The 17,177-nt window shown below is 41.7% G+C and overlaps 1 protein-coding gene across 1 annotated transcript in view; it reads left to right on the top strand.

The window, feature by feature from the left end:
- The window catches only part of dcaf1 (ddb1 and cul4 associated factor 1), an 81,706-nt gene extending 64,962 nt beyond the window's left edge, over positions 1-16,744 (top strand). Inside the window, exons 20-24 of the mRNA XM_080183690.1 lie at positions 409-513; positions 2,676-2,749; positions 4,123-4,227; positions 5,690-5,963; positions 13,477-16,744. Of these exons, the coding sequence (XP_080039816.1) occupies positions 409-513; positions 2,676-2,749; positions 4,123-4,227; positions 5,690-5,963; positions 13,477-13,535 (617 nt within the window). The 3' untranslated portion in view covers positions 13,536-16,744. The remainder of the gene's footprint in view (positions 1-408; positions 514-2,675; positions 2,750-4,122; positions 4,228-5,689; positions 5,964-13,476) is intronic.
- The last annotated feature ends 433 nt before the right edge of the window (positions 16,745-17,177 follow it).

Genomic DNA, 17,177 nt, shown 5'->3' with positions numbered 1-17,177 from the left:
CTGGACACCTGGAAACTTGAAGCTGTAGACCATTCCTACTTCATCCCCAAGAAAGATCCCATTAAAGTATTTGAAGAGTGTATTTCTTGTTTCTGGCTTCTGGATTGTGTTGTACCAGGTATATGCTTCTCTGGGATTTCTGATGTTTGCAGCCAGCTCATCAATGAGACTCTTCAAAAAATCTCATCACTCTGCAGTATTTCAATAAGAGAATAAACATGGAGTAAATGGCCTGTTTATGTGTTGTAACTTCCCTGTACAGTTTGGAGATCTTGTGCATAAACTGGCTGCTATGATCCACTTCCATAACAATCATTGTATTGTAAATGGTGTGTGAAATGCTCTTGAAATGTGGTATGAAGCTACATGAATGCAGGTCCTTTATCTGATCCTATTTTTATCTTCTAGCTATGCTGCAGGCAGATGATGAAGATGATTTGATAGAAGTGCGGATGAAAAGTCCCTTTGGATCCTCTTTCAGGACTTTTGATGCTACTGATTACAAACCAATAGGTGAGAGCTGAGCAGCAACTTGAATTGCCTCCTGTTGAGACATGTTTTACTTGTTACTGGTTACCTCCTGGATTACTAATGTGGATGATTATTCTAGGATCGTTTGATGCTGCCAGCCTGCTTGGTGCATCAACCCATCCACTGCTATCATTTCCTTTGTGCTGAATGTCCTACATTGCTACACTAGTGTGTGCCTCCATAGACGTTATTGTAATACAAGTGAGGTAGGACTGTACTATGAGATCTGTGTGTTTTTAGGGGTCAAATTAATATACCAGTGTGGCAACATCTTCTGGCTCCAGTGCCAAACCCTCCAAATGGCAGAGCAGTGACTGTTGGCTGACTGGGACAGATGAGGCAAAGGAGTGAGGCTAGAAGCGTGGGAGATGAATCAGATCCTGTTGAGGGCCCTGTCAGCATAGAAGAGGGAATTCTTTGGTTGAGAAGAATAAAAGAGTACTTATACAGAATTTGGCAGTGTCAGAGCAGATGCAGTGAAGACAGGAAAACGGAGGAAAATGGTAGGTAGGCCATCCAGGAAGAGTGTAAACAATTATGGACGTCAGTAGGGCTATAGTAGATAGATACTGATTAACAACCATACCTTACATATAGAGAAATCAAGGAAGAGAAGAATCCAAGATGAACCATGTTGATTGTGAGGAAGGCTAGAAATCTGAAGCAAAGTTGACACTTTCCAGTTCAGGGCAAAGAGCAGCAAGTATTGCCAAGGCAGTCTGTCTGTAGTGTACCAGAGAAAGGCTTGATTAGGAGGATCCGAGTCGGACTGAAACAAAGAATATTTCTGTATCCCAAATAAAGGCTGAACAGTGAGGTCTCATACATGTCTCAAAGTAGTGACTTTTATTTGGGGTAAGTGACTGTGGTGAGCCATTTCATGCTGGCCCCTGGAAACATGAACAACTCATATTACAGCCCTACCTCACTGGTATTACAGTGGTGTCTCTGGAGGCACACACCAGTGTAATAATGCAGGACATTCAGCACCAAGGAAATGATGGCGGTGGATGAATATGGTAGAATTTATTCAATTAGCCAGGCGAGGAGGGTGGTGGTGGATGGTGACTGGTTGAGTGTCTGTTCAAGGAAGAAACAGAGGGGTCTTGCACCATCTTGGTGGGAATTGGAGGTGTAGACAGAGAGATTGTTCAATGTTGTGGAGCTATTTGTATTGGAGTACCAAACACTTGGTGACTCCATAGAAGTAACAATATATGATTGCTATTCTACCAGCTAACTGTTGTTGGTTTTCTAGTGCAGAATGCACTCTGCTTTCCTGAGTGGCCACAGACTTTTATTGCATGTTGTTAAATAACACTCCATTTGTTTTGGTACTACTAATTGATTTTGTTATATTGGTTCAAGGGTAATCACTGTGTTTTATATCCCTTGGGTTGAGAAATGGAACACTTTCCTTTTTCAGGCACCCAGTGTTGGCAACAAATGTCCTGATCAGGTTTGGTATGGTTAGTCACAGAATAAAACTTAGCATGCTTGGCTCTACTCTGATGTCCCAGCCTCCAGAAGAATAGTCCTGACTTGCAGCATTGATGTTTCCACACCAGCAGCTGTCTTTTTTGAGGTTATCAACCTAGTGTTGGCAGCTTTGTTATGTACTTTTGTTCACTAGGAATATGAGTTGAATTTACTCGATATAGGACCTTAGCATGAAATTCCACTCAGATCAACATCAGTCTTTGCTGGATTGAAACCCATCCCAGAAGTGAAGCACTCGCTATTTTCCTTCCCCATCATATGACTTTCCCCATCCTCTTCCATTCTGAGCTTTTGTCAAATCTTCACAAAGTGTGGCTGAGCATGTATTTTCCTTTTGTGTGAACACTTGATGTATTTATGTCCTAAAGAACGAGCAGATGGTTCCAGGCTCTTCCAGCAAATTGTTGAACAAATTAGTTGCTCCTCCCAAATTTGTGACTGCCTGTCTTTAAAGCCAATATTTAACCAAGAGTTTTCACACTGAATAAGTCCTGGGTGATGGGAGGCAAACACATTGCAGGCAACCTATTTAAGATAAAGCTTGCTGACTCATTTTAACTTTCTATATTGAATGATGTGGAAATGTGCTCTTGTGAAAAATTCCAGCGAAAGTATTTAAATTTTTTTTAACCTTATTTTTAAAGCAACCCTTGATGTGAAGAGGAACATTTTTGACCTTTGTACAGATACGAAAGACTGCTACCTGGCTGTGATTGAGGTAAGCCCAGGCTCTGGCTTACAGTGGGAAGAAGCTGTTGTCTTTTCAGTGGGGAGGAAAAGCATTATCTTAATGTATTTTCCCTCCTGAAGGAAGAACACTATAGTCCCCCAGTATTTCACCAAAGATGCACGTGATGGTGTGACAGTTTGTGGATGACAATGCAGCCAAGTATTTCAGGAGCAAGTTCCCAGGCTAATTCTCCCAACTCCTTTATCCTGGCTCAGGAATTACAATGCCCCAAGTTTATCTCAAACTGAGGATCAAACATGGGACCTTAATATTACATTAAATCACCTGGGAACTCATCGGTGACCTTGTCTTTTCAGGGGTATTTAAAATGTCAGAATTTCTTTTGTATGTTATCTGTCTGTAAACACTAACTTGTTAACTAACCAGATTTAACTGACATCTGCTTATTTTCTTGCTTTTACACATTGAGGTGAGGAGCTTCTCTGCTGGATGAAAATGTTCTCGTTTCACACCTTTAATTTGCAATGTTATGGACTCTGCCAGGCAAGAATTATAACAGATTAATGGCAAAACAAAACTCTCTTCACGGCAATTTGTTGTTACCCCACCTGTTGAGAATAATCCCACCTTCATAAGTGTGGTATTGATAGTCTTCTGATCACATCTCCAAACTGAATGAAACTGGGAGCTAGATACTCATTTCATAAGAAATTAGGTTAGTGTCCAAGCACATACCACCTGCAAACTTCCAAGCTTTGAAAGGGCTTTGACTGGATCAGCATGGGCTGAATTCAGATCCAGGTTTTGAAAATGAAAGGCCCATGATGGAATTGACCATGTCAGCTAGACAGTCAGACAACTGCTTTGCATATTGAAAATAGCCACCATCAGATTGGCTATGGGGCAAGCTGTAGTGAGCATATAGAGTTGAACCTCGTGCAGGTTCAAGAGAACAGCATCAAAGCAAAAGCAGTTCTCATCCTTTTCTAATGCCTTCATGTTCTCACCCATCCATATCTGTGTGACTTCCAGCTTGACCTCAGCACGTTATTATTTCTGTTTGCCCGCCATTGGTGACCATGCCTGAGCTTTCCAAACCCTAACTTCTCTCCCTAAGCCCCTCTCTTCTACTTCCTTTTCCTCCTTTAGCATACTCGTTAAAATCTCCATCGTTGTCCAAGCTTTTGGTTGTAGGCCTAGGCTTGGTGTCAGTTTTTTGTCTGGCAACACTCCTATAAAGTGCTTTGGCTGTTTTTTCACAGTAAAAAGTACTGTATTAACTTACTTTTTAGTTAAAAGTGTCTGTTGAATTTTATTTAAAAGCGTGCTGTACACCTGTGCATAAGTGTTGTTTGGTGTGATTCTGTTTAGTGTATTAATGATCCCCAAATGTGTTGCAGAATCAAGGTAGCAGCATGGATGCCCTATCCATGGACACAGTCTGCAGACTGTATGAAGTGGGACGTCAGCGACTTGCTGAGGAAGAGGATGAAGAGGAGGATCAGGTCTGGACTTCATTAACTGATTCTCAGATGTTGAATTACAGTGAGATTGTCAGCCAATGTTACCCGGTTTGTTGAAGATTGTGGTTAAGAGTGAGCTGCCGAAAATACCCTCATTGTGACCTTTAATCATGATAAGATGACAACATTAAGTCATCTTGTCAGGCATGTGAGCTGCCTGTGGGCAAACAGCAGTCAAGATTTTCATGTTTGAAATCTATCTGAATGCTATAGTAAAGTGACTGGGTCCAGTGGAGAAGAGATTAAATGTTTTTTCATCAGCGGGGATGACATAAGGACCTGTGAATTACAGTTCACAATGTTAAGGTTTGTTTGGTGCCAGGCTGTGAGCTGAAATCTAAAAATGGCCAGTCCAGGATGCAGAGAATTCCCTGGAGCTGCACGTGGTCAAGAGTTTAATTGCCGGTAATGTCTTTTGCAACCTGCTATTTTGGGCATCTTAATGAGTTGTACAGACTGGCCCCAGGTTTGGTCTATGTTATACGTGATCACAACCTGGACCCTAGCAATGACAGTATAGCTAGCCTTTTCAGCCTTTAGGCAAGGAAGGTGTTCCTGATCAATATCACTGTCCTCTGCTGCAAAAGCTAAATAGAGGATTGGCTCTGCTATGATGTCACTACAATCAAACCTGGGAACACACTCTCTAAGATCAGTTGGCAGGGGTGGCAAGGGAGCCACTGGCACCTGGGCAACCAACTGAAATTGGTACTTCTGTTGGAGATGGGCATGACAAACCAATGTAGTAATTCTAAGAGCAAGTGGACAAAACCTTGAAATAAAATCTAGGTTATTGATAGGTGATTCACCTTCACACTAGGGATAGTGGAAAATGGAATTCTTTCCCTTGGGAAAACTGTCAAGATTTGGAGGGGTGAATTGAAGCTTTCAAACTGAGATTGTTTTTACTAAAGGTTACACAACCATACTGGTTAGCCAGTGTTGAGATACAGATCAGCCATTGAATCACAGAATTCCTACAATGCAGAAGGAGATCATTCTGCCCATTGAGTCAACGCCAACTCTCTGACAGAGTATCTTGCCCAACCACACCCCACTGCCCTGTCCCCATCGCCCCAAGCATTTACCTCACTCTTCCCTCTAGACTACACATGTCGGGACGCTACAGAGCAATTTAGCATGATCAGTCCAACATGCCTGCACATATCTTTGGACTGTGGGAGGAAACACATGCAGACACAGGAAGAAAGTGCAGACTTCTCACAGACAGTTACCTGAGGCTGGAATCAAACCCAGTTCCCTGGCACTGAAACAGAGCAGGGCTTACCACTATGCCCGGCCATGATCCAATTGAATTGTGAAATAGGTTCAAATGAGAGCTGGGTGGCACAATATTGTTCCTGATATTTTGTGTTTTGCATAATTTGATTGAAGAAAGCTGACTGGATATTGTACAGAATTAGTGATGTTGCTACTGTCACAGGAGGAAGAGGAGGAGGATGACGATGACGACGACGATGATGACGACGATTCTGAAGATGATCTGGATGATTTGGATACTGACCCACTGCTGGATGGAGAGGATGAAAATAATGGGAGTGAAGCCAATGCAGCCCAGGATGGAGAGCGCGACTTCACACCTTCTGATGAGGAGGAGTTGGAAGCTCTACTGGGTAATGGTGAAGAGGAAGCTGACGAGGAAGAGGAGGAGGAGGATGATGACTGGGAGGATGAAGATACAGACATTCTTGGAGATTGTAAGTTAATCCCATGTATACATGCAGTAGTCTTATAAAAGATGGAACTGAACATTCCCGAATATATGCTCTTCAGAAAAGAGGAAAGGGGGGGAAAAAGGAGAGGAGTGAGAGCATTGATTAAAGGGAGTTTAATGTTGGAGTGAGATAATGTCTGCCGGAGTCAAGGACAGAATCTGTCTGGTTAGAGCTAAATACTATTACGCTACCGGCAACTATTGGGAAAGATATAGACGAACAAATCTGCAGGGAAATTAAAGAAAGGTGTAAGAACCATGGAATTATGATAATGGGGCACTGCAATTATTATGCTATTATTTCAATTTCGCTTATAAGTGAAAGAGAGGAAGAATGATTTCTGAAGAGTGTTCAGATGAATTTTCTCATCCTGTATACCGCTGGGTAAAGGGGACATTGCTGGGATCTGTTTCTGGAGAATGAGATGGATCAGGTGTTGGTAGGGTAACATTTAGGAAACAGTGATCATACAGCCAAAATATTTAGATCAGCTATGGAAAAGGACAAGGAGCAATCTGGAATAAAAATGTTTAATTGGAGGATGGCCAAATTCAGTGGGTTGGAAAAGAACCAGTCCCAGGTAAATTTGAATGAATGATTGGCTGGCACAAATGTAACAGAACAATAGTTGTTTTTAAAGAAGGGATGATTTGTGTACAGTCAGTGTACCTTCCTATCAGGGTTAACAGGGCAACAAAAGCCAAATTTCCCTAGGTGACAAAAGAGAAAGTAAAATGAAAAAGAAAGGGGGTGTGTATGACAGATACCAGAATTATAATACCAAGAGCAAACAAGTCTAAATGTAGAAATTTCAGAGGGTAAATGAAAATAGGGAGTATGAAGAGAGACTGGCAGCTAAGAAAAGGAAATCCAAAAGTTGTCTTTGGGCATATAAATTATGAAGAGGTAGCAAGAAGACCGCTCAATTAGGGATCTAAAAGGGAAACCATGCACAAAGGCGGAGGGCATCACTGAGGTACCAAGTGAATACTTTGCTTTTTTTTCAAAGCAAGAAGATGATACCAAGATCATCATGAAAGAGGAGGCAGTTAAGATACTGGATAGGTACAAATTGATAGAGGAAGGAATATAAATGCTGGCTCTACTTAAACAAGTGGAACATGTTAGGTATCTGAGGATACTCAGGGAAGCAATTGGTAATTGCTGAGGTCCTGGCCATAATCTTCCAATCCTCCTTGGATAAAAGGGTGGTACTGTATTAAAAATGTTACATGCTTGTTGAAAAAGGCTGTAAGATTAAGCCCAGCAACTACAAGCCAGTAAGTTTTGCCTGTTTGGTGGGAAAGCTTTTTAAAAACCATAGTCCAGGATAGAATTAACCTGGACAAGTATAAATTAATTATGGAAAGTCAGAACAAATTTGATGATGGTAAATTGTGTTTAACTAGCATGATTAAAGTTGATGAGGGTAATGTTGAATGGGTTTATATGGACTTACAATGGATGTTTGTTAAAGTACCATATAAGAGACTTGCCAGCAAAATTGAAGCCTATGGAGTAAGAAAAGACAGTAGCAGTAAGGCTACAAAGATGGCTGAGTGATAGAAAGCAAGGAGCAGTGGTGAACAGTTATTTTTGGACTGAAGGAAGCTGTACATTGGGGACCACTGCTTTTCTTGATCTTTATTGATGGCTAAGACTTGTGTGCAGAGCAGAGTTTCAAAATTTGCAGAAGACAAATCCAGAAGGCATAGTGAATTGTGAGGAAAATAGTGATCAACTTTAAGAGCATATAGATAGCCTAGTGAAATAGGCAGACACAGGCAGATTGAATCAAATGCAAAGTGATTCATTTTGATAGAACGAGCCAGGAGAGACAATAAAGTAAAAGGTAAAATTTTAAAATGGGTGCAGGAACAGAGATTTGGGGGTAAATGCGTGCAAACTGAGGTTACAGGCAGGTTCAGAGAGTGATTTAAAAAGGAATAGGCTTTGTAAATAATAGGCACAGAGTACAAAAGCAAGGAAGTTGTGCTGAACTTTTATAAAACACTGGTTTGGCCTTAACTGGAGTTTGTGCCCAATTTAGGGAAGATGCGAAGGCTTCAAAGAGAATGCAGAAAAAATTCATAAAATGGTTTCAGGGATGGGGGCGTCAGTGGTTACACTGGAGAACCCTGTTTTCCTTTGAGAAGAATAAGAGGAGATTTGATCAAGACGTACACACTCATGAGAAAATAAACAGTGTAGTTGGAGAGAAGCTGTTTTCACTGGCAGAAGGGTTGAGAACCAGAGGACAGGGATTTAAGATGATTAGTAAAGCCTCCTTTACTCAGCTAGTGGTTAGAATCTGGAATATACTGCCTGCAGGTGCGATGGAGGCAGATTCAATCATGGTTTTCAAAAGGGAATTGAATAAGCATCTGAAGAGAAATAATTGCCACGATTATGGGGAAAGGATAAGGGAGGGGTGAGTTATTCTTGCTTACAAGCATCTTCCATGTAAGTCCCTTGTACAGCTAAGGGCAATTGAGGATGGGGAGTAAATGAATGAATTTTTTTTAATTGCCAAATCCTAAATGAGAGAAGAGGTTCAGTGTTTTTTCCATCAGCAGCTGTAGAGTTGGCATTTTCTTTATTTGCCTTCCCTGTTTTAAAGGAGAGTGACGAGGCTAGCATTTATTGCCCATTTCTGCTCTTGAAATAATGGCTTGCTACCCCATTTCAGAGGGCACTTAAGAGTGTGGGTATGGAGTCACATGCAGTCCAGACCAGGTAAGGATAGCAGATTTCCTAAAAGATATTAGTAAACAAAATGGGTTCTTAGAGTTGACAATGATTTAATTTCATTCCAGATTTTTTTCCTTTTTGAATTCAAATTTCACCATCTGCCTTGCTGGGATCCTAATCCCGGTCTCCTAATCATTATCCTGGGTCTCTGGATTACTAGTCTGCAACAATACCACTGTGCCACTATCTCCCCTGGTATGGTTGCATTTCATTGGTGTCATCTTGGTTTTGTAAAGCTGGTTCCAACATTGGCCTCATGGCAGTTGTGTTGCTATTCTTTATATCCAACTCATTTAGTGCAATGTTGCATCTGTGTCCATCCTGCACCCCAGATCTGGTTTTCCCTGCTCCCTGAACTCCAAAAAAGTTGCAGAACATGTAGTTTGTGCTGAGTGTGCTCCAGATCAAAACAGCTTCCCAAAATGGCCATCTTGACTATTGAAACAGGGTCTGTCTTCAGGTGATCTACCCCACAAACCTGAATTCTTGATTATGCAACGTCTTTCCTACTCTTATGCCTCTCTTCCAAGTTTGACCCCCTATCAAATAATCCTACAACTTTCCCCTGTTGGCACCTTTTAGAAGGTCCATGAGATACTCATTGCTAAGTCTTAATGAGCAGCAACTCCAAATGTTCCAGCCTATTCCCTGCCTACTCCTCCCAATCTGCACAACCTCCCAACCTTCTTGCTGTTCCCCTCAGCTCCCAGCTCTGACCCCTTGGACTCAGCCATGACCATCTCCTTCCAGAATGTGCATCAACTTGTGAATAAAGTCTTTGACATCCATGAGTTTACTACTAAGAGTGACACAGTAGTTAGCATTGCTGCCTCACAGCTCCAGGGACTGTGGTTCAATTCCGGCCTCAGGTCACTGTCTGTGCAGTGTTTGCACATTCTCCCCCTGTCTGCATGGGTTTCATATGGGTGCTCCGGTTTCCTCCCACAATCCAAAGATATGCAGGTTAGGTGGATTGGCCCCTTAGTGACAGGGAGATTTACAGGCTAAATGTGTGGCATTACGGGGATAGGGCCTGGGTGGGATTGCTGTCTGTGCAGACTCGATGGGCCGAATAGCCACCTCCTGTATGGGTTCTATGACTAGTAATCCAAGGTAATGATTAGGAGACCAGGATTAGAATCCCAGCAAGGCAGGTGGTGAAATTTGAATTCAGTAAGGAAAAAAATCAGGAAGAAAATTAAATTGTCAATTGTAAGGACCCATCTGATTTACTAATATCTTGTAGGAAATTTTCCATCAATATAGCTTTAACAGTGTCTGAGGGCTGATGACACCTTCCTCACCTATATTTTCCACCTTTTGCTCTGATCAAACTATCATGGCAGTAGTGTGGCTCTTATTTCTAATCCATCCTTGGTTTATTCTCCTACTCTTCTGCCAATTCTCTGCCTATGAGCACCTTGCCTTGTTCCATCCATCATTTAAAATCCTTGTTCTGTATTGCCCACCCAAATACCACTCCAGATTTTTCATTGTGAGCTTCTTTCACTTCCTGCCTTGACCCCTGCATTATAACTCTTCATCCAGAGTAATTTAGTCCTCCGTCTCAGCTCTTGTTTAATTCACTGATTTGATTTGATTTATTATTGTCACATGTATTAAGATATAGTGAAAAGTATTGTTTCTTGTGCGCTGTACAGACAAAGCACAACGTTCATAGAGAAGGAAACAGAATATAGTGCAGAATATAGTGTTATAGTCATAGCTAGGGTGTAGAGAAAGATCAACTTGATGCAAGTTAAATCTATTCAAAAGCCTGATGATAGCAGGGAAGAAGTTGTTCTTGAGTCGGTTGGTACATGACCTCAGACTTTTGTATCTTTTTCCAGACGGAAGAAGGTGGAAGAGAGAATGTCAGGTGTGTGTGGGGTCCTTAATTATGCTGGCTGTTTAGCCAAGACAGTGGGAAATGTAGACAGAGCCAATGGGTGGGAGGCTGGTTTGCGTGATGGATTGGACTACATTCATGACCTTTTGTAGTTCTTTGGGGTCTTGGGCAGAGCAGGAGTCATACCAAGCTGTGATACAACCAGAAAGAATGCTTTCAATGGTGCATCTGTAAAAATTGGTGAGAGTCGTAGCTGACGTGCCAAATTTCCTTAATCTTCTGAGAAAGTAGAGGCGTTGGTTGGCTTTCTTAACTATAATGTCAGCATAGATTGTTGCTGATCCGGGCTCCTAAAAACTTGGAAGCTCTCGACCCTTTCTACTTCATCCCCGTTGATGTCGAGGGGCATGTTCTCCTTATGCTTCCTGAAGTCAATGACAATCTCCTTTGTTTTGTTGACATTGGGGGAGAGATTATTGTTGCCGCACCAGTTCATGAGATTCTCTATCTTATTCCTATTCTCTGTCTCATCATTGTTTGAGATTCAACCCACAAAGGTGGTGTCGTCAGCAAACTCGAATCGAATTTCACTGCCTACTTTATTCCCTAAATGTCTGCTTTATTTCCTAAATCTCTCCTTCCATATAAACTCTCAGACATGCCACCCATTAATCTGAGTTCTCTTAGCGCCTCCATTCACGTCGTAACTGTCACTAATAAGGCAATCCAGTCAGTGCCTTTAATGTTGTCCACACATTCCCCTTCACTTTCCGAAGCTCACATCTTTCTGTGTACAGCCCTAGAAATACTCTTCCTCAAGTCATTTACCACAGGACTTTCAAATTTCCAGCTGCCAATGACAGGATTCTCCAGCTGTGCTTGCCTGGAAATAGGAGATTTGCGCCTGACTTCAATGGACCTTTACGTGATCAGCCCCCCACCAGCTAGAATTGCAGTGGCGAGCGGGATGGGAGAATTCTGGTGCTGGTCTTTAACATTTCATTTAATTTGATCCCAGCAACTCTCCACTGTCATCTGGCTGTTTATCTGGCCTTACCTGGCTTTTCTTGGCAGCTTCCTGTTTCTCATCTACGTGCTGTGACATCATCCAAAAACATTGTTTTCCATGTGTTTAGTTAGGAATCACAGTTCTACCTCACTTCCAGCTTTCCTTATACATGCACGTATATATACATGCGCACACAAAGACACACACACATGCACGGAGGTGAGCACACGCCTGGGTGCGCGCACACACACGTGCACACATAAATGTTAACCTTATCCATTCCTACTTCCAAAGTGCATAACCTCACGCTTTACCACATTGTATTCCATCTGCCACTTTGCCCACTCTATTAATCTGTCCAAATCCTTATGCAGCACCCCACCCCACCCCACCGGCTTCCTCAACACTGAACCCTGAGGCACATCACTGGTTACTAGTTGCCGATTTGAAAAAAACCCCTTTATCTCCACTCTGCCGATCCTCTATCCATGCCAGGATCTTATTCTTAACACCATAGACTCTTAACATATTTAACAGTCTTCTATGAGGCACCTTTCAAATCTAAATAAATCACGTCCACTGGTTCTCCTTTACCTAACTTCCTTGTTCCCTCCTCAAAGAACTCTAACACATTTGTCAGATGTGCCCTCCCCTTGACGAAACCGTACTGATTCAGTCCTATTTTATCATTCACTTCCAAGTACTCCCAAGTAATCCAGTATTACAGGGGGAAAAAATTTCCTCCCAACTAAATTATAGCAAGACCCAAACTCTGTTCCCACGTGAGGGCCGCCTTCCCCTTCATCCCAACTTATCTCAGTGATGATTTTAAACATAACTCCATCTTCTGCATTCTCTTTTACCCAGTTCTTCAGTTTCATCATACTGTGTTCTGGCATTCTCCTCAACTCCCCCATATTCTACACTGCTCCCCACTTTCTAAAGTAGCCTTTAAGCCAACTACTTGACCATGTCTCCAGATACCACCCCAATGCCTGCAGCTCCTGCTCAATATCCAATCCCCCTAACTTCCTCGGGAATATTTCACTGAGTTAAAGAAAGGGCAAGTTCTGTTGTTTGAAAATCTCTGTGTTACTGAAAGCAAACATGTTCAGTCTGAGGGGAACTATTCATCCTCGGTCAACCTAATTGGATTCTGACAGATCAGCTAGTTTATTAAAATGAATCACTGATTTTGAAATAAATATTGCACTGTCTATAGGTAGGGGTGTGAATAAATGCCACATTAAAATGCTCATCATCTTCATCTTAATATAAATGCTTTTTCCTTTGAGAACTGTTATTAGTAATTGATGTCAGCCTTTGCTCAGTGGTGCACACTCATTTCTGAGTCAGAAGTCCCCATTTCAAAGACTTAACCATCTAATCTGGGCTGACACTTCTGCATGGTACTCAGTTAAGAAGTTGGGATGAGGAGGGCTGAAGGCATGGAGTCATTTAAATAAAAGAACCTAAAACTTTGAATTTCTGCTGTTTGCAGATCTCGGGGTCTGTAAGCACAGAGGTGATAGGTGAACGGGAGTTGATGCAAATTAGGGGCCAGCAGAATTTTAAATGAATTAAAGTTTATGAAGGGTGGAACATGGGGGGCTGAACAGGAGAGGGTTTTGGAGTTGTCCAATCTGTGGATAGTCAACTACAGCCTTGCACGTATGGACGCTACTCCCTACAGATCGGTGGCTTCATGAGATTTGAGGAAAGAAAGGCAGAAAGTTTGGCAATAACAAATGTCCCAGTACAAACAGTCAGCTAACTTCTGATCTGGTGAAACTCCACATATAACTAAATATCCATTTTACTTTGAATCCTTTGCTGTAAACGGTCCAGTTGTAATGGTGATTAATGGTTGTGTTTTCTTTATCCAGCGGATACCACGGATAACTCTGACCTGGAAGATGATATCATTCTGTCCCTGAATGAATGATGCCACCAGCTGGATCTTTAGACCTGGCAAGAATCAAGGTCCAGGCATGAAATGTGCCCCTCCCTCAGTGGGGGCAGCAGAGGATAGCAAGAGTAATTAATGTTTTACTTCAGGGGCGTGAGTTCAGCCTGACATGCGCACACGGAGAGAAAGAAGCAGCAAAAAAAATTATCAATCCACTCGTAACTTTCCCATCAAGTTGTGTGCAGTTACAAAGACTGGCCAGCTCACGCAGGCTGTGGAGCTGTGGGATAATCTTGCCCCAGTGGTTCAGAGCAACGAGTTTGTGTAAGATCTGCCGTTCAATCCTTAACAGCTTCACAGGGTAGAGACTCAGTGCTTTTCAGAAATGGAGAAGAGTTTGTTTTTAATGGATTTTCTAAAAGACATTTGTTTATATGTGTGTGAGTGTACATATATATATATAAAAAGTGGAAGGTTTATAAAGAGAACCATATATAGAGAGTGGTCGTAATGAAGAGATGGGCCATAATTTTCCAGCTTTCATGTAACGGGTAAAGTTTCTGGATCGAGCTCAGTGCCCTGCTCAATGCATCTCGTTACTGCTCGTATTTTAACATTAGAGAGCCTCTCGATTGGTGTTGCAGAATCTGGATTGTGCTTTAGTTGCTGTGGCCTCTTGGGTATAATAAGTGTTGATAAATTAATCAGGATCCTGAGAGGCAGCGGATGTGCCAATAAATGATTGCCTTTAATCAAACTTCCACGTGATTATTACAGAAAGCAAATATGCCCCAGCATTTCCCATGGCTCAAGATCTGGCACATCGTCACCTGGATTCAACCTGCTGAAAAAGGAGAGGGATGCTAGACTTTGTTCCCTTTTCTATTGTTTGCAGGAACATTGCAAGTCATGTAGAACATACTTTAAATGTGACTGCAATATACAGCATCATTCTCATCACCTCAGCATTAGGAGAGGCACTCTGGTGTAGTAGAGGTTGCTGTTATCTTGGTCACCTTTCTCCCTCTAAATGACAGTGCTGGCTAATGGTCCTTTTTGCAGAATTTAAACGTAGCTGAATTCATGCGAAGGGTACAGACTTTCATTCCATCTGTGTGAGATGACTTGTCCCAAAATATTAAGAGTCTACTATAACCCGTTCCTGGTTTCATTTCCCACCCAACTTTGCAACAGGCAGCCAGTGCTATAGAGGAGTGTGCTCAAGGAATTGTAATGCACCATCTTGTATGACACATGACTGCCTCCCCTTATTTCAATTGAAGTGAATGTGGTTGTTAGTTTTCTGATGACAATTATAAATTGATTCTCAGTGTAGTAAATCAGGAGAAAGTAACAGATTTCCAACAAAATTAAAATTGAACACGCTGATATGAGCTGGTGGTCTTCTCAAGAAACTGGATTTAAGTGGTACCTCTTATTTTCTGATTCAACAGTTCCTTGCTGTTGTCCTTGGGTGTTCTTTTAAGCACATTTCATTCTCTTTTACATTTCTAGCTAAAGATTTTAGCTGAAATTTACAACAGCCAACATTACATCCAAGTTTCTGAAATCTTGACATATGAGCATAGTTTTTAGGTTTACCTCTTTGCCTATTTAAGAGGAGTCCCCATCCTCATCCCCACCATCTGACAGTAGAGTTGACTTGAAGTCTGGATCTAATCTAAGCAGAGTGGTTATGATCTACTGAACTCTGGACTAGTGATCGAGTATTGTGCGCAAACAGAATGAGACCTGAACGTACTGCCTGGCATCCATCACTTCTGTACATTTAAATAATCATGTAACTTGGGGATTGAGGTGTGTGAGAAGGTGGGGAACAAAAAATTGACCCTTCATCCGAGCTTTGAATTCTCATCATTTAGGTCACAGTGTTTAAAGCCACTGTTGTCTGACTGTCAGGATCCTATATAAAGTGGAATACTTTGGGAAGTCTCCAATTTTCTATTGTGGCCACGAACAGATGAATGTTGCTTAAGTGACTCATGCGGATATTGCCAGACTGCAGTAGGATAGGTAACCGTATTTCACAAAATTTAGATGTTCTGATTTAGGAACTATCCATTGTGCTTAAAACATCTCTGTCCAACCCTCCAGGTTTGGAATTCAAACAGGACAAACCAATGACTATGAGACTGAGGGCTATTGACCCAGAGATAGCTGGACATCAGTAACCAGATTGCAGAGTGTTGAACATCTAGTTGTAAGACCTAGTTTGGGTTGGGGCTGATGCACTTTGAGACAGTTTACAGGGACCCTTTCTCTTTATGTAAATGATGCCAGAGCTGCCCCAGGACTGGGTGACTGGACAGTGTATAGGGAGCTTTAGTCTGTTTCTAATCCATGGTGTAATACAACTCAGTTTCTGAAGTGGAATATGTTCCATGTCCCCAGTGCTGTCTCATGAGCTTAAATCTGCCCAAGGAAAACAGTAGCCCCAGTAGATCATAACATCATAATGAATGTGTTTGCAATCATCAGTGCTTTGAGAACTCTTACCCTGAGTGTGATGAGCATGGCACTAACCAATCTTGCCTCAGATAAATTACTTTTTTTGAGCCCATTATGTGGACTACAGTAGTAGTGCAACAGATTCAAAGCAATTTATTAAATCTTGATGTACCAATATTGTTTGTGAGTTGTGAGGGTGAGGATTGCAGTGCCACTAAATCAACTCTTCAGTGGCACAAGAAACCCTGTTAATAACAAGAGGTCAATTCTTTAGTTCCCAAGAGTCGCTGCTGACGATTTGAGCCAAATGGTCCTAATACAAGTATTTGCCACTAAGTGGTGCTAGAATCTAGGAAATGCTGGTTGCATGGACTGATACCAAGGCACATGATGTCAAGAATGGTGCTTTTTTTTAAAGAAACAGTTTTGTTATTTTTCCATTTGTTCTTGCTGGATCCAGTCGAGAGGTATAGAGCAACTGCCCAGCCGTTAGGGGGAATGTTGGTGGCAGCACACCTCGACCAGTGGATTTTGAAGGTCCTTTTTTATATACAAAAAAAAAATGGATAGCTTGTCAATGAGTGAAAAAAAGACAAGCAGGGACTGCGTTTACTTTGCCAGAGGTGTCTCTTTTTTTTGTGCATCTTGTAATTTACGAGCCTGTGATATGAAGCACAAAAAAAACTTGTAAAAACAATATTAGGCCTTGTACAGAATTTAGCTGAAATATTTTTATTACTGGAAATCAAACGAATAAAAATTACTCAATCACTCCATCCACGTGTTTGTGACATTGATTTTCATCCTTGTGTATTAACTCCCTCAATCGCAGGATACCCCATTTTACAGCCATTTCAATTTTTTTTATGCCTGTTGTAATGAAGGAAAATTGGCAGCTTATTTGAATCCTATACTGGGTATAGCACAAGATTTGACACTTTGGCTTGTTGTTCTATGTCATCCCTCTGCAAGAACAATTCACTAGTCCCATTTCTCCATGATTTCTCTTCAGATGCCTATCCAATTCCCTTTTGAAAACCATAATTGAATTTGCCTGCACCCCATTCAAGCAGTGTATTTCAGATCCTAACCACTTTCTATGTAAGAATAGCCTTTCCTCGTGTTGCCATAGCTCTTATACCAATTGCCTTGAATCTGTATCCTCTGGTCCTCAATGCTTCTGCTAATGGAAACAAATTTTCTCTCTCC

This window comes from Carcharhinus amblyrhynchos, unplaced genomic scaffold, assembly GCF_965287045.1.
Source record: "Carcharhinus amblyrhynchos unplaced genomic scaffold, sCarAmb.v2.hapA scaffold_378, whole genome shotgun sequence".
Taxonomy (NCBI): Eukaryota; Metazoa; Chordata; class Chondrichthyes; order Carcharhiniformes; family Carcharhinidae; genus Carcharhinus; species Carcharhinus amblyrhynchos.
This window is presented reverse-complemented; position numbering and strand designations above follow the sequence as displayed.